We start from the raw sequence: 18,253 nt of genomic DNA, 5'->3' as shown, positions 1-18,253 counted from the left end.
GGGGAGGGGGGGTCGTGGGGCACGGTCGCCGGATCTCCGGGAAAACCCCCCGGACTTTTCCACGGGGCTGGGTGCCCCCAGGTTCGATCCGGCAACATCGTCAACGCGCAGGGTTGCCTCGTCGTGCGATAAAATGAGTATACTCTCCATGAGGATAAAATGTGAAAAATTATGATTTCTCAGCACAATCTAGCAACGATGACCGCGCGCGCCGGCGATCAAAATAGATAGACATTTCGGACGGCAGTCGAGAGCGGGCTTTCGCATCGAGTGTCCGAGTAAAAGTGTCGCCCGTCGAAAAGTTCGCCCGTTGAAATGGGGGCAGGAGAGGAGCTTTCAACACTGGTCTCCGTGGAGTTCGAGGTGTTCGGCCACGTACAAGGTAGGCCACCTGCTTTACACCCGGGCGCTGCGGATGGCCTCCGGGAGCCGCAACCGGAAGTGCCCCCCCTTCCCCGCCTCCGGGAATACGGATGTTCGTGCCCCCCCCCCCCCTACTCCCTCGACTTAATGGAGACAATTGATTTGTCTCCAAACGGCGTCTCTAAACGGTCGGTGGAATTTCTCGGATTAAAATCGCTCTCGCGTAATGGTTTGGAGACATGCGACATGTATATTTGTTATGTTTTGAATGGAATAGGATAAAATAATGCAATGGAATGTCGTTTAAAAGCGTAATTGAATTATAAACTGGAATTGATAAATAATAATTTTAGCTGTTTGTATAGTTTAAAGATGGAAAATTCTTTGACGAGATTATCACCATCGTAATGGACCACTAGACAAGGTACGAATTTAAGCAATCTGATACTATTGTCTTAACCAGATTCGCGCAACGAAAATTACTGAAATTAACTCCCTACAAAGATAAAAACGATTTTATTTCCCATTGGTTACGAAGAATTTGAACTGCCCGCTCACAAAAAACTCAAAGCTCTATGTGAGTCAAATCGAGCACTACAACGGTTTCAGCAAGCTTCTCAAACGAGCAATGTTCATTTCCCACCGTGTGTTGTTCAAACTATAAGCAATTTGCTATAGCTGAGCCAAAGCGTCAAGATTTAGGCTGCCAGATTTTCATATCGCAGAGACTGCGTCATGATAGCGTATAGCGCGCGATATGAATTACGTAGAGCATTGAGTTTTCATGAGCGGGTGGTTTAAATTCACGCATCATGAATCATTAGTTATCCTTGTAAGGAGTTGATTTCGGTAATTTTCGTTGTGCGCATTGTGTAGTACGTGAAATTTTGGTTACGAAACATGTATCAGAATGTTGCAATTCGCACCGTGTCTTGTGGTCCATTTGATGATGGAAAATTCTTTGACGAGATTATCACAATCGTAATTGCCCGGAGCACTCTTCTTTGCTCTTCACGAAATTGCTTTTTACGTTTATTTCTCTCAAATTTTATCGAGGAAACTCCCTCTTTATTGCAATCTTTAAACTCCTCAACTGCTTCAAACCGACAAAGATTAATAAAGTTATGGTTAGGTACTTAATTTAATAGGAAGATTAACCATTCAGGCTAAAATGAAATGAAATATATTTGAAAAAAAAAATTGTGCTCAATGTAGGCATTGGGCCGAATAAACGCAAGACTCCGTGTTTGTAAACAAATATATCCTTTCAAAATATAGTTTAAATTATTCTACGAAATCGTGAAGAAAAAACGCAAAATTGAAAAAATCTCGGAATTTGTTTCGTTGAAATTTTTTCCTTCAAATACACGTTCAAAATTCCTGGGAACCATCTCAAAATCACTCAACAGTCTTGAACTCTAAGAGGCACATGCTAAAGGTACACATGCTAAAGATTTATGAATGAAAGTATTTGCCGATAAAACTTTGTGATATCAAAATGGAAATTTCTAAAGTTGCGGACTTTTCAATCTGTCTCCGACCTAAGCGACTTTTGAAAACATAATTTCTTGTCAAAACAACAGTCGATCATACAAAGTAGTGACATGGTCAGCATGGACATTTTTTTAAAACATAGTCTGTGGCATTGATTCGAAAAAAAAAACTTTTTGAAAACCATTAGCATACTTTAAGGAAAAATAACAAAACATAAACAGAGAAACATGCAACTTGGAAAATTATTTCACGTAGTAAATGTGTTTTGAAAACCCTCCATCGGTCAATTCGTAAAAGTAATTTCGAAGATTCAAGTATGTTAAAAGTAGAGTTTCGTGATTTGCCATTTATAATGGTTGGAGAAAACTAATCCTTGCTCTACATTAAGACGAGACGGTGACGCTACGTAGAGAAGCCTTGACATTTCGATTTCAAATGCCAGTTCAATGTTCATTTTCGAATACCTTCAACGATCCATGCAAATAACACTGTAGAAGTGCCTCGACTTCAACTTGCAGTTTTTACTAACTGTCCGGGATAAACTAGATATATTCCTCGTTTGAAAATCATTCTAAATGTGTGTTCATTGCAAAAACACAAAAATAACTATGGATATACACGTGTAGATAAACTTTGAAACTTTGCGGGCTATTACTGATTTCATTGATTTCAATTTTACGTTTCTCAAAAACATCTAAAAATAACTTGTTTACCCTCTAAATGAACTTACGTGTTACGATTTGAAATGGGCACAGGAAAAGAGGCTTTTAAGACGTGACAAAGTATAAAATGAAACAGACATACTACAACCTAGAAACCTTGTTCTGCTACATTTGGCGCTATGAACACCCAAAAATTAACCATTTGAAGAGCACTGGAAAGTTAGAGAACAGTGAGTCACAAAAACTAGATTCAAATTTGTTGACGAGGATGCCAGCCTCAAAAACGATTGATTCCAAATTTTAATGACTTCAGTGAAAGTAGTATCCAACTTCCTCAGGAATATTAGAAAGCATTTTGAGTTTACACCTGACGATCGATTTTTTTTTGTCCCACGCTGGGTTCTCACTGTACTAAACAATTCGAGCTTTCTGCTCTCTAGAAGTCCTATCGCCTGGTCGCATGATGACCATTTTTTGTGTGCATATTCCGTCTTTTGTGCACCGATCATACTTCTAAAATATTGCATTTTCGCATCACAACAGTATAGTTTTTAGCTCTCTAGAAGTCCTATCGCCTAGTCGCATGATGACTATTTTTTGTGTGCATATTCCGTCTTTTGTGCGCCGATCACACTTTTAAAATATTGCATTCTCGCATCATAACAGTATAAGCCCTTTGACTCCTCAGATGTTAGGTTCTTGGCATAGTTGCGTCTGTACAGATCTAACAGTCAAATATTTATGACTGTTTGGCTTCCAACGGCTATCTCTAGATGAACCAGTTGTCTTACTCATTTGTTGACATTTTAGGACTTACCATTAATTCATGTTTTCTCGTGGGAAATTGACGTGAGGTCCGCCATCAATTTACTCACCATATTTTGGCTCACACATCTCCGTGACGTCTAGACAGAAGTCAACTGCATCCGTCGCGTCTGTCACTTGCTTTACACAATACACATAATCGTATGCGTGGCAAAATTGCCAAAATTGCGATTTGGCTCACATTCAAATGGTTCGGAGTTTGACTCTTAGAATTTCTCATTCTTATGGCCACTTGGGTTCCGGTCCTTGTCACGTCAAACAACTGCGCACACAGAGTGTGAGGATATCGTTTGTGCTGTTGCCAAATTATGCTTAAAAATCCCTCCCCTCAACATTCCCAGCTTCCAACTCCATCTCATGATTTAGTGTCTCCTAAAATACAGCATTGTGTCCATCCAATCCCTGCTAAAAATGATGAGTAGGCTATTCAGAATTCGCCGACTCACATGAGTAGAATTTCCTACTTATATGAATAGAAATCCTACTCATATCATTATAATATTCTACTCATAAGAGTAGAAAAGTTCAACTAAAATGGCGGGTGGCCAGGCGAAACGCGCATTGGCGCCTACAAACCTAAGTGGATACTTCAAGCATTGTGCAATGCGTAAAGTATTCACTTAGGTTTGTAGGCGCCAGTGAGCCTGTCGCGCTGGCAGTACACCGCACCGCTCCGCTCTGGTTGGCTCTAATATTTAAACTCGCAGAGTCAGCGTTTTTCTACTCATGATTTTGAAATGATTGTACTCCCTGCATGAACAATTCTCATTTAAATTGATAAAAAAGATATGTATTAAAGGAAAATACATTGTGTATTTTGTATATATTAAGGTGGTTCCGTATCAAATTTAATGATTTTCAATATTTTTCAATTTTAGGCGCCTACAAACCTAAGTGGATACTTCAAGCATTGTGCAATGCGTGAAGTATCCACTTAGGTTTGTAGGCGCCAGTGAGCCTCTCACGCTGGCAGCACGCCGCTCCGCTCTGTTGGGCTTTAATATTTATACTCGCATAGTCAGCGTTATTGAACTCATGATTTTGAAATGTTAGCACACTCTGCATTGATTATTCTCCTTTAAATTGATGGGGAAAAAATATGTATCAATTTATCAAAGGAGAATAATAATATAATGTGCGTTTTTTAAATATTGGTGGTTCCGTGTCAAATTTAATGATTTCCAAAGCACTTTAATTCTTCCTTTTACATTTTGTGCTTTTATTGTGTTGCAGCGAGGTGTGCGCGCAACGAAACGCTCAAAATTTGACGTATTTGACTCTAAAAGATCGATGTACAAATGGGTTAAAACTAAAGATTGCGTGCTTCTTGGTTTTTTCCCCTCTTTTATTCATTTTTGCAGTTTCTGTCGGCACAACTGCGGCTCATTGAGATTAATGTCGCTTAGAAAAGGTTTTACAAATATTTGTCACGTTTTAAAAATATAATTTTTTTCAAAATGAAGTAATAATTTCGTAAAGAAAAAATGAAAAAAATATAAAAAAAAGTACCTATGCATATATAAGGTATATTGTACATTCGATATTTTAAGGATAGAAATGAAACCAAATATTCACCAATGACGATTTAAAAAGATGAATCAAAAGAAGAAATTAACAATTCGTTTAAAAAATGAGCAACCATAAGAACACCTCCTTCTCTCTCAATTTCTCATTTCCATATTGTCAATATAATTTTACATACCGACTAAAATATAACCAGTGACCAAGTCACTGTTGCTTATTTTACATGTGGGCGTAAACTACTGGACAGAAAAGGTGCGCGGACAAAAAATCGTTGACAAAATGTCCTGAAACCCCGACTTACACCGTCAATATGTCAATCCTCCTCAAGAATCAGCCTGATGCAAATTCTTGATCAGCATTTTGACTAGTCGATAGTAGAGTACCTGTATAGCGAGAGTATGGACAGATGTGAAACTCCGAAAATCCATCAGGCTTTCACCGATGCTTCTGCGAATAAAGTTAGGGCTCAGATTTGCAGCCAACCTATGAATTTCAATTACCCAGAACGATTTACTAATACTATTGTTAAGAACCGTCGTTTATAAAGCACGTATTTGACTCAGTTTTTGCATAAATTTACTCATTTTTGCGGAAGAACGCTCATTTCTGTACATTCTTGGCCATCTTGGTTAGAATTGGAATCTGCAGACGCTGCAGACTGGCAGTGAAATTTTGTGTGTCAGAAGTTTGTTAGAAGGATGGCTGCACTTTTGGGCCCTAAGACCTCCATGAAGCGATCTGTCCATACTCTCGCTGTACAGGTACTCTAGTCGATAGAGATTGGATAATTCCCTTAGGGTGACTTCAAATCCTAAGCAGTGCAGAGGAGCCTGAAGCTGTGGAGTTCAGTCCTCCCTGGCGCGGCGGTGGAGATGGAGCGGTGAAAAATCAAAACATAATTTGGCACGGCGTTTCTCACGCACGTGAGCCGAGACAACGGTTTCTAATTTAGAGCGCGTTACTCTCGGCCAGTGTGTCAATTTTTCCGACGCTTCAGACGACTAGCAGCCGCCCGAAGCGTCAAAGTGCGAATGAGAGGGAAAACATAACAACAGAGCGCGGAAGAGGGAGACAGAGAAAAAAAGCCCTGCTCCCAAATTGTGTGCTAAATCCTCGATTTAACATTTGGACTGCATTTTGCAATTTGGAGCTAGAAATTCTGGCTCATCTGAAAAAAACGCTTATGTGCATAAAGAATCCAATGGCACAAACGTTGTTTTTAAACCGGGCCAGAATTTATAGTTCCAAATTGCAAAATGCAGTCCATTTAATCGGACGTATTTCTACTAAATAGAACAATGTGCGTTATGACGTGAACCCTGTTATGCATATCGAAGGTGTGCACTGGAAAAAAAACACATTGGTTGTAGAGTCCAGACTCTTAAAAACATCGACAAGAAAAAATACTCTTGATTCAATCAGATTTAAGCTTAAATCAAGAACCAAGCCTCCTAATTTGAGCGGATTTCCTTTTGATTTAAGCTTAAGTCTGATTGAATCAAGAGTCCCTTTTCTTGTCAATGTTTTCAAGAGTCTGGACTCTAGATCCAATATCGACGGTGAAACTACCAAACCACGTATCTCGGTTTGCGACGTCGCAGACTTCCTGTCATACTTTATTTTTTAAATGAAAAACTACGTAACATCCAGTCTTGAAAATTTCTGTGATTTTTCCTCTTTGTGCGGAAAAAATTCCGTGAAAATTTCAAGGAATGATATTGATTTGGTCTACTTCAAAAAAATAAAATGTGAGCGTAGATTTTTAAACACCGCAAACGAGATACGTGATTTGGTAGTTTCACCGTCGATATGTTTTTTTTTCCCAGTGTAAGTCGGCAGTCACATAACTCGCTTTGCGACGTCGCAGACTTCCTGTCATGCTTTATTTTTTAAACGGGAAACTACTCAACGGCAATTTTTTAAAACTGCTATGATTTTTCTTCTCTATGGGAAAAAAATTCTGCATAAACTTCAAGGAGTCATGTCAATTCGTTCTCTTTTAAAAAGATAACGTAGAGGCGGAGACTTTCAGACACCGCAAATGAGATATGTGATTGCAGACGCACGCCGTCGATATATTCTTATGGGTCTCAGGGCTCATGTCTTAATTCACACAGTTCCATTTGGCATAAATACGTCCGATTAAAAGAGGAAAAATCACGAAGAAACGTGGCTCGAATCGCATATAGAAATGTGGTAAAATTGTGCTGGGTCTATACTATTTTGCAGGGAATGACAAGGCCAAAAAAGTGGAAAATTTCAGGCAGAGTCGAAACATTTTTAGAAATAAAAGAAATTATTTTTATTTAAAAAATTTGAGGTTAATGGTACGTTTATCCGTTTTGCGGCGTTGCAGACTTCCTGATACCCTTTATTTTTTTCAGAAAAACTGTATTCAACGTAATTCTTTGGAAACTTCCTTGTTTTTTCCTCGCTGTTAAAAGACTTTTCTGCATAAATTTCACGCTTTAAAGCTGGATTTTTTCTCTTTAAACTAAATGAACTAGGAGTAAACATTTTAAATCGCCGTGATAGAGTTACGTGGTTTCGCATCCCAGCTCTCAATATTATAGAGACCCAAAATTGAAAATCTAATCGTAAGCAATTTAGTTTGATGAGACAAAGTTGAAGGTCAAAGGTCAACACTGTTCCTCGTCTAGTGATGAGTGATGAGTAATTTGTTAGCAAACAATTTGCCAAGTGATGACTAATTGTTATCGGTGTGAATATTTTTCTTAGCGAGTTTTGGCAAACTCCATTTTGCAATTAGTAACTACAATTTGTGGCTCAGTTTAGAGACAACGTACATATCATTCGTTTTCCTAAGCACATCAGTGTTTTTACGAATGAGCCGGAATTTGTAGTTTCTAATTGTAAAGTTGAGTCCAATCACTCAACACTTCGATTGTCAATCATTATTTAACTTCCAATTATAACTTTTACAAAGCAAGAGGTCAGGTCTTCGAAAAATTATTGTCACTGATTTACCTCCAAGCAACCCGAGTGATATTAATACGGAACAGAATATACTAATTTTGCGATAAGAACTTTGCTCTTACAGTGCAAAATCAGCTCTTTGTACGACATTGACTGCATCAGTCCTACGGAACAAATTTTCAAACGTCCTCTTTAAGATGTTGATCTTCAGGTGATACCACTATTTTAACATGGAGGTGCGCGTATTGTATGCAGTGCAAAATGAAGGCAAAACATGCCCGTTGAAATCATCAAGCAGACTTATCAATATAGTTTGAAAATCAGCTTTACAATCTTCTCTTTTAACATTCATTGTCTCACTTGGAGTATTGAAATACCTGCTATGTCACAATACTTTTAGTTGCCAGTGAACGAAACGAACCATTTACGGTTGGGGCTGTTCACGAATTGAGTCATTTTGGGGTGCCATGCTGACGTACCCATCTTACAGTTTTAAACCTTTCCTTCCTAAAAATAACGTCATGCGTATAGTTCGACCTTCCTTTCACGTAAAAATTTGGTAACTTTTTTTGATAATTTTACCAAAATTATCAAATATTTTTCTTCGAAATATCTATTCTCTACGCCGATTTTCTACGCATTTATTAGCAAAATCCTTCCCTTTTACACAAAAAACCCGCTAGTCATGAATTCCCTCATGAGCGCAAATAGAGTCCCTTTATACTGATGAGAGTAAAGACAATGTAAATTTATTTCTTTCGCCGTGTTTTAGGCCTCCACAGTGCCTCAAACGGGAATAAATATTACATTTCCACCAATTGCAAAGAATATAATCTAGAATGGACTGAGGGATTACAGGTTCGACAAGGAGCAAACGGAATGAGAGAAGGGAATGAGCCGATCAAAGATTACGAAAAACGTTCAATTTGTGTAATCTTCACTCCCGTTTGTGACTCCATGAGGGGGTGTTGTCTTAACTCTCAATATAAAGGGAATCTAGGCGCTATTAATTAGCTGCAACAAAAAAATATAGACCCTGCTAATTTTCCTGAGACATGACAACGCCGAGTTTAACTAGGTGAAAGACATCTTGGCCGCACTCCAAATTCACATTTTTCCCCACTATTAACACAATTTTTGCTGCATTTTTGCTCATTTCCTAGTTTCGATTCGAACCGGAAATCTTTGCTTCATAGAAGAGATCCGTTGGTAATTAGGTCTCGACGAATAGTAATTAGGTGGGGGAATGGATCTGGATTTTAAGATCCTAGGTTTGCGGTTTCGAACGTGCGGCGGGCTTCTATTGCCCACTTCGGTTTATTTTGGGCAAAATACGTTCAAACTAGTGGCATGGCATGCTTTGCTCTGCGATATATCGATTGACCTGCTATTAAAACCTATGAAAAAGGATCGATGAACAGGGTGTTCGTAACTAACGACTTAATTATCGATTTTTTACCACGGCTTCAAATGGGGGATTATCGATTATCGATCATCGATCATAATGAGGTGGCCTCGTTAGTCACGCCAATTAATGTCGTGGACACATAATTATAATTTATCGATAAGTTGATTTATTCCGTTTCACCATTTAGTATTTAAGACATTTTGGCAAGGAAACTCCTAGAGTAAATGCCTTCAGCTACAGAGTTTTCAATCCACCACATTCCTAGCGCAATCATTTCCATCAACTCCCAAGCTCAAAAAAAGCTCTCGAGTTGAAGCCAAAATGGAGGGGATATCCCACGCTATTCTGGGAGTCCGACTCTACATTAAGACAAACTCTCCATGCAAAGATAGGGAGCAAATACTTTAGCCGTGTTGCCGTGTTTTCAGTTTTAGAGTCCCCAAATAAAGTGGCAACCATGTCAATGTATTTCCTCCCTATCTTTGCATGGAGAGTTTGTCTTGATGTAGAGGTGGACTCTCAGGATAGCGTGGAATATCCCTTCCATTTTGGCTTCAACTTGAGAGCTTTTTGAGCTTGGGAGTTAATTTCAGAGAAAACCAGTGACACCATCGTGTTTCTCGTAAACTTTTACATAAGAATCAACAGTCAAACCGCAAATTCCTCACACATGCAACATCTCCATTATTCGGAGTGTTGTGAATGAAAGCGTATCATTTTGACGGTGGCACCCTCTGATGTGCCATTCATAAGCCTATCTAGGAGTGACATCTTGGCTGAAACGACTCGGTGACTGAGAATTCAGATGTGTGGACACGGAGGAATTAGAGCCGAATCAATCTCGCTTGCCAACAGTGCCTTCATACATTGCCATGGGCACGGGCTGACATATTCTCTTGAGTCACTTCTTATTGTCTCTTATGACGTATAGTCCATCTACGTATCACTTTACGTCAAAGAAAATGGGCAAAATACTTCTGCAAATTGTTTGCGTTTCTAACCTCCATATTCCGTGGTATCTATCAACTGGTTGATTTTGGAGTAGAAACGAGGTGTCAAAATAAAACTGGACCCACGCCATTTTGTGGGGAAAGCAAGGCCAAAAAATATAAAAATTTCAATGGCAGTAAAAAAATTTAGCTCCATTGAGTATCAGCAAATAATTGAGGGGAGGAAAGTATTCAGCTCAGACAGTAATTGGCTTTTGAGTGAAATTGAAAGTCTTGATTTTTTTTTTTGGCTTTGCTGTCCCCGCAAAATATTGTGTTCAGTACTATTTTTACCACAACGTTATATACTGTTTGGACCACATTTTAGTGTGTTGTTATTTTTTATTTTTTATTTATTTTTTAATTTTTTTTTTTTTTTTGGAAGAAATTGAAATCATTCCCTGCGATTTTTAGAATTTGTTCCGCAAGGGGGAAAAATTCACGGAGGTTTTTACGAACTTACGTTGAATAGGCTCTCCATTTAAAAATAAAGTATTCCTAACAGGAACTCTGCAATGTCGCAAACCGAGAACTATATATGGTTTGAGAGTTTCACCGTCAAAATGAGTACGATAGCTGTTTTCTTGCTTTTGTCCAAATTCTACCTGCTTTTATTGAGTAGTTTTGCGTAGGTCTACAAAGCCCAAGTAAGCCGTATTAGTGTTAACATTTTACTTTTTTCTTATTTTCAGGAGTTTATTTCACAAAATACGCCAGAGATAGATGTCTAGAGCTTGGATTGGCAGGCTGGATTAAGAATAGTAAACGAGGAACTATAGTAGGCAAGATGCAAGGAGAGAAATCAAAAGTCGAAGAAATGTAAGTTTCGTTATTGATAATCCGATTCACTATATTCATAAATGTGAAGAGCTAAAATTTCAGATTTCCAAACTCTTGGAGAAATTCTTGGAAACTGCTTTTTTAATATCATTTAAACAATTTTCTTAAATTAAACTCTGAGATGTTTTGAAAAAAAGTCCTGAAAACAGAATAATACAAAAAACCAAAAATATAGTAAGGTTACAACTGTTATTCCGAAAGAAAAAATTGCCACATTAAAAAGCATTTCAACAAGTTGGAATTCGCTTTTGATACAACAACATAAGTCAAAATTTTGAATCACTCATGACTTTTATGGTTTTCATAGGTCAATCACTTCTTAAATCGAATTTTTCCCTGAAATTTTGCAATAATCTTACTGAGCTAATGCGGATCTTTTATTCTTCTAAGTCTTAATTTTAGTCTAATGGCACAGGGAGTGACGGAGAACTTTCACTAGTGTAATGATTTAATCATTATTCAATGGCGTATGAAAATACAAAATTCAATATTACCGTCCCTATATATAGTAAAAGTTTTAATTGATCTATAGCGTGGTGATAGCATGTTTTTCTGATAGAAAGTACACGCTGGACGCTGGATGCAAACAGAGATCTGAAAAACGGCTGAGTGACATATTGCATACCTGCAAAATTTGAAGGCGTTTTTTCTGTTCAAGTCTATGTATAGTCTCTCAGATATAAAACTTGCGGAGACTACTTCAACCACCTCGCCACTTCTATTAATGTGATAATCAATCAGAGGCGGATCCAGCAATTTGGCAACACCGAATTTCCTCCATTTAAACCTATGCTAAATAATTGATTCTTGTCGGAGCACCTGGCTCCCAAGAATCGATACATTTCCATAGGTTTAAATGGAGGAAATCCGGTGTTGCCAAATTGCTGGATCCGTCAATGTAATCAATCATCCACAGATTTATTCTAACGTAATCATTTATTTTTCAGGGTTTCCTGGCTGTCAAAAACAGGGAGTCCCGGAAGTCAAATAGAAAGATGTGACCTCATGAACTTCGAATACATTGCCCGACAAGAATTCAGAGGGTTCAGTATCCGCTTCTGACCTCACAGTGAACCATGTGCTGTAAAAATCATTGTAATATTTCCTCTGTTTCTTTTACTCTATCTCTCTCATGGAAACCTTCACTAAGTGTCAAGGTTTGAACGCACGTTCCGTGTTCACTCGAGGCTTTAATTTGCCTGGTGATGAAATTGTGTGCGTGTCTTTCTTGTGAACTATGAATATAAATAAGGACGTAGGTAGGAAAACAGCATAAGGAGCAATACGACTCCTCAATGAGATTGCGTTCAAGTGCTCTTATGAAGAACCTACCTTCCTGAAAAAAAGAATCCCATACCTCGCTCAAAAATTGATACGTGGACATGATTTTTTGTGATACCTTACGAGTACATCGATGGTTAAAGTGCAACACCATGTATCTCCATTTTGGTATTCCAAAATTTCTGCTTTTATTTTATTTTTCCAAAGAGACAAGCCAACTCCAAGGCTTGAAATTCATGCAGAATATTCTGCTGACAGAAAATAAAAATGAAGGAAGTTTTCAAGGAATTACACCGACTGATTTTCCGGAGGAAAATGAAGTGTGACTGGAAATTTGCAACGTCGCAAACAGAGCTATATGGGTCCGCACTTCGGCCATCGACATGCTTGGAAAAAAGTAGCGTGGCGTGCTTTGCGATATATCGATTGTTCTGTCATTTAAACCTATGGAAAAGGATCGATAAACAGGGTGTCCTCAGCGAACACCTAAACAATCGATTCTTTACCATAGGGTTAAATGGCATAACAATCGATACATCGCAATTCACGCCACGCCACTGCAAAAGAATAACTCTCCGAAAAAATGGCGTGATGATGCTTACACCATGTTTCCACCTACGTCCTCCAATGCACTAAAATTATAACTTATGGCAAATCTATTCTCATAAGTTTTTATATCCCATGGACTATTTATTGTTTTTTGTTCTTTTAGTTTTCTACCATTTTTTAATTATATTGTACTTACGTTTCTCTTCATAGATGTTCTAATCAATATTCATGAGCTGATATTTATGTTGAGAATAAGCAATCATAGGGCCGCAAATGAATGTTCATCGATTTTTTTTAGGTTTTACTGTCTGTACTCGTTCATAAAAGACTTATGTTCAATTAATGATGATTGCAAGCATATGAACAAAATCTAATTTCCATAACCGCTGTCATATTAAAATAGCATTTATGGAAATTGAAATGCATTGTAACTATCATGATAGCTATTCCCAGTATTGAAACCGATTTTCTAAAATATTAAGTTTCTGAAATAGGAGCCTGTCCTTTTTGTTTTTAACATTGAAACATGTATCACCCTCTCAAGCTAAACAAAGTTGCAAAAACAAAAACATACAAAACAAATTTATCCAATGCTCTTCTTATTAACTTTAAATTAGTTTTACCTTCTGTCGGACATTTTGCACATACTATCATTAAAATTTCCATTTTTTTGGAAAAAAAATCCATAAACCAGATCTACAAGAATGATTTATTCACTGGCATAAAACATTCAATTCGTCCAGTTCATCTAACTCTTCCAATTCTCGATGATGCTACTATAGGACGAAGGAAGTATCCCAATAACATGATTTCACCGTCTAATAAAGATAAATGGAATTATTTTAAAATTGTATTCGCAAATTCTCATTTCCGTGAGTTTCTTTTTAAGGATATTCCCTCCCCCAGAACCTACACTCACCTGCTCTAGACATGCATAAAAACAATGATTTCCATCATGTTCACTTTGAAATGTGACATTATCGTGATAGGAGGTTCAAGGTTCTATATGAAAATTAAGTTTTAACTGTCCTTTTCTCATGTCTTTATTTCAGTTTACTTTATTTTTCTTACAAATTTAGTTTTTAGTATCTTTACAAATTTCCTAATTGATGACTAATTCTACTTATTACTACTTTTTACAATTTGAAGATTTATCCTCATGATGTCAACTGTAAAACAAAATATGTTACAATAATTTTTGTAAATAAATTATTACCACCTACAAAAATAAAAGAATGTACATTGTGTCTATTACTTAAATTTTCAACGACACCTTGTAAACGATGGAAATTTTACTTGCATTCCTTGAATGTCTCAATTTAATAATATATTAAGGTATTTACAGAAAAATATAAGAGTCTAAATTCAAAACATTCAGAGAAATCGACAAACATATTAACAAAATGTGATAGTTTTTCCGTAATTACGTACGCAAAAATGTTACTTCTCTTTTCATCCGTGTAAAATTATTTATAAATATGGAATGAAAATTTACAATGCGGAGAGCGTTTCGAGATACATTTCAATCACAGAGTCACCCTTACATGCTATTTTGCCGTTTAATTACTTGGAGACATTTCCAAAGAATGGTGCCACATGATATGTAGTTAAATGGAAATGGCACAATTCTACTCTCCTTTTCCTTCAGAATGAAATCAGATGAAAAATATGAATTCTTAACTTTTGAAAAGGGAAGGAATTCGATCACTATAGAGGTATTCACTTAATCAATTAAGGGATTCGAGAATGAATTGAGTCAAAAGGCACTTTCTTTACAAAATATTATCACAATTAGCAAGCTCCTTACTTAAATTCATTGTATATTACTTATTTACACATATTTTCGATTGTCCGTGGGTGCTCCCACGTTCTTAAGTCTTATCTTTTTTATTTGGTTATAAGGCAAAGCTTTTCAAACTATCGAATTTACTCAACGAAATATATCCTTAAAATTTTGTGGAAAGAAGGATGGCTGCAAATTTTTTTTAAAAAAACGAGAAAATTCCGACGATTCAAACTTTACGAAGCCATTTTAGAAAATCACAGTCTTATTAATTTAGAGAATTAAAATTAGAATAAAAAAAGCAATAGACTAAAACTATTGTATTTGCGTAGACTCTTCTTTGAGACATTATTTCATCTTTACAGAGCTCAATAAATATACAGTATGTTTTTTTCACGATTCAAGATCATGGTTCCAGAGGATTATTCTTAGAGTTAAATTAAATTTTCAAAATTCAAGATCAGTTTGAGCTGCAGTTCAGCGAAATCAATTCTGCCGAATACAAATCAATTGACATCTCTACGCCTCTAAGCAAATGGTCATTTCTTTTCTTTTCTTGTTCAAAAATTCTACGGGAGTTGTCGTGAATACTTAAAAACGCCCAGTTACTCTCATATTAATTGAAATCAAGGAACGAAAATTGGACTGCATTTTGCAATTTGGACCCATAAGTTCTGGCCCGGTTTAAAAACAACGTATGTGCCATTAGTTTCCCTATGCACATAAGCGTTTTTTTCAGATGAGCCAGAATTTATAGTTCCAAATTGCAAAATGCAGTTCAATTCTCACTCCTTGGAAACTTAAGACGGCAAGCCAATTTTCAGCAGGATTCGCACTTTGTCCAATTTACGGGATTTTCGCCAAATTGCGATGACCGGCACCGAGAATTGGACGTATTTCTGCCAAACGGAACTATGTGCATTAAGATATGAGCCCTGAGACCTATAAGAATATATGCATAACCGGGCTCACGTCATAATGCACATAGTTCCGTTTAGCAGCTATACATTCAAGTTTCCTCCAGGTGCAAAATGTTTCGGGGTGTAGATACTTCTGAATAACTTTTTTCCGTTTAGTGGAGGAGGGTCATGCCTCAAACCCCGAGAAATAAACCACCGAGCAAGGTCAAAACCAAGCATCTTAATACATGTTTCCTCGACAGAGTTTCTCGTAAAACATTGTTAGAACATGTAAAATTAACAAATTTGATGTACGAGCGCAGAATTAGAGATTTTGGATTTCGTAAATTTAACTTCTTAACTTACGAAAAAAACCCAAGCACATTCAAATCAGGTTGCAGTCCCTAAGGTACCTTTATGGTTCCTTACTATAAAATAATTATTCCGTCCTACTGGATTTTTCTTAAGAACTTTACAAGCACTGCTCATCAGAGGAGGAGGAATGTCTGTGGGTAACTTTTGAATCTAGTTAAATACGGAATGATAAAATTTTTTTCTCTGGTCATTTTGACCTTCGTCGATTTTTGTTTTTCCGTGAGTGGGAAATTTGTATAAATTGACTATTACTTAGGTCAAAAATTTCTTTCTTTCATTTCTTAGTAAATTTTCGAAATTCATGAAATTAATGTGTTTAATGTAAGGAAGGTAATGAATTCAGGCGAGGAAACATGTGTGGTGGTTAAATTGGTCAGTTAGCCTAGTTCTAGAATTGCGTCTGTACGGTTAAAACTTACAGACTGCAAAAAATAATAAAATCCGTTCAAACGCTTGGTTTCTAAATTCACTGTTTTCGGATATTTCGCGCATCGAAAAACACGATTTATGGCGTCATTCACTGTGATAGTAAACACCATGATATCTTCAACCCCGGATCTATCAATTAGTGATATTAGTGATAACATATTGGCACCGGTTGCTCAACTTGTAAGCTTACACCACCAAAACGCGATTGTAGAGCAGCACAAATAACCCACTCTTATCTGGTCTTGTGGTCAGTCGGAAGCGTAAAGCTAGCAGGTTGATTTTTGAAATTGATAGCCGAAGAGAAAATGGAGTGATCCTATAAGTGGAAGCAGGTGGTTGTAATCGAGGAAGGAGGTTAGACATTCTGCCGTGCTAGCTAAGGAAGAACGCCGTATTAATATTCGAGAGTTGCCAAATTTCCTCCGATAAAATTAGGAAAATCCAATGTTTTGGAAACTTTGAATATTTTCCTTGAAATTTTCAGACACTTTCGATTATATGACAAAAAAAATTATCTGAGAAATTGGAAGAAAAATATTCACTAATTTTCCTGAAAATTAGTGATTTGTCTAAGGAAATTTGGCAACGTCTGAAAGCTCATATGGCGTTTTTCCTTAACACGGTAGAATAGAATAATTTTACCTTGCAAATTGCATATTAACCAGTAGGCTCTTGGACATTTCTAACTGAAAATTTCACTAATTTCTCCTAGGATTTCATGCAAAAATCTGAGGAATTTTGGATGAAAATTTGAAAAGTGCATTTCATTAAAATATATAAATAAATTGTTTAAGTCAATTTGGCAACCCTGGAATGGAGTTACGTCCATTCGTCCGGGAGACGACGAAAAGACCGTATGGCTAGTCCATCATTTCCCGCTAGTTTATAACGACCACCTGTTTTCACCAATAGGATTGGTCCATTCTTCCTTTTGCCATCGCTTTATCTATCAATGTCAATAATCACCAATCGATGTTTCTATAGGGTACTGGTTGAGAAATTCTCCACCAGTAACAATACCTCAGAGTTCGAGGGCTCACAGAATCTAACCCCAATTTGTTCACAAATATACACAAATTCAGAAACCAATGATTCTCTCGCATACACAGCGCAGGCGCTGAGTGTTGCAGGCACATTTTTTGGTGTTATATCTATGTAGATTGACTAGACTGGTGGCTCCTCGACTTTGCTTTTTTGAGGCGCTGACGACTCCGTGGCCCCCGAGTAACCGTCAACCTCGCTCTTCCGCCTTTTTAAGCTGTGGATTTGTTTCTTCTGGAACTGACGCAATAGGTGCTTTTTCCTCCTGGCCTGAAATAAAAAAAGAAATCAAATTTAAAATCATAATAATTGATCTGAAGACAGCACTGCCGTGCCAAGAAACAACTCCGTATGAGCCTAAATTTCTATCCAATTTCAGATCCCTTCCAAGGCCGCAGTATCCCCCGGATATAAAGCTTAAAACAACATACAAAAAAAAGCCTCCTGAGTAGGAGCGGCATCTCACTAGCAATTAATAGAGCAGAGAATTGCGAGTTCACACTTCGCGCCATCGCGCCTTCAATTTTTCACATGCAACACGGACATCCATCAAGTACGAATAGTTGTATCTCTCCGCCGTCATAAAACCGCTCCCTTTCCAATGCTCTATTTCCATCCATCTTTTTCGTAGTGGTGCCTCAAAGGCTACGTGAGCAACGCAGTCGAAGATAGGAGAGACGTAATCCGTTCCTTTCTTAAATGTAGGAATATGTAGAGTGAATCACCGCTGACCGAACTGAACGAAAGAACTTGTGAATATCTCCTCTCTTTTTGCGATACAGGAGACAACGGAGACGTTGCATTGTACGTTTTGATTGTTGATTCTCAAGTTAAAGTTCGTGAAAAATACATAC

At 37.3% G+C, this 18,253-nt stretch overlaps 2 protein-coding genes across 11 annotated transcripts in view; one reads left to right on the top strand and one right to left on the bottom strand.

Moving 5' to 3' along the window:
- Positions 1–240: 240 nt before the first annotated feature.
- LOC109034272 (acylphosphatase-2) lies at positions 241–14,126 on the top strand. Its single transcript, XM_019047324.2, has 3 exons — positions 241–382; positions 10,895–11,021; positions 11,990–14,126. The coding sequence occupies exons 1-3, from the start codon at positions 316–318 to the stop codon at positions 12,102–12,104; spliced, it is 309 nt and encodes a 102-aa protein (XP_018902869.1). The 5' UTR covers positions 241–315; the 3' UTR covers positions 12,105–14,126.
- Positions 14,127–16,829: 2,703 nt separating this feature from the next.
- fusl (transmembrane protein fuseless) overlaps positions 16,830–18,253 on the bottom strand; it is a 63,953-nt gene continuing 62,529 nt past the window's right edge. For all 10 annotated transcript variants that reach the window (XM_019047298.2, XM_019047297.2, XM_072304660.1 and 7 more), the window contains one exon: positions 16,830–17,669. In XM_019047298.2, the coding sequence (XP_018902843.2) occupies positions 17,523–17,669 (147 nt within the window). In that variant the 3' untranslated portion in view covers positions 16,830–17,522. The remainder of the gene's footprint in view (positions 17,670–18,253) is intronic.

The sequence above is a fragment of the Bemisia tabaci genome, chromosome 9, assembly GCF_918797505.1.
Source record: "Bemisia tabaci chromosome 9, PGI_BMITA_v3".
Taxonomy (NCBI): Eukaryota; Metazoa; Arthropoda; class Insecta; order Hemiptera; family Aleyrodidae; genus Bemisia; species Bemisia tabaci.
The sequence above is the reverse complement of the archived record's forward strand: the minus strand, read 5'-3'. Positions and strand labels throughout refer to the sequence as shown.

What these genes read in the sequence shown, in the direction of transcription:
- LOC109034272 (XM_019047324.2), top strand. Translation starts at nt 316, where the DNA reads ATGGGGGCAGGAGAGGAGCTTTCAACACTGGTCTCCGTGGAGTTCGAG. An exon ending in GGTGTTCGGCCACGTACAAG is followed by an intron (nt 383 to 10,894) that starts GTAGGCCACCTG and finishes TCTTATTTTCAG; the next exon opens with GAGTTTATTTCACAAAATAC. An exon ending in AAATCAAAAGTCGAAGAAAT is followed by an intron (nt 11,022 to 11,989) that starts GTAAGTTTCGTT and finishes TTTATTTTTCAG; the next exon opens with GGTTTCCTGGCTGTCAAAAA.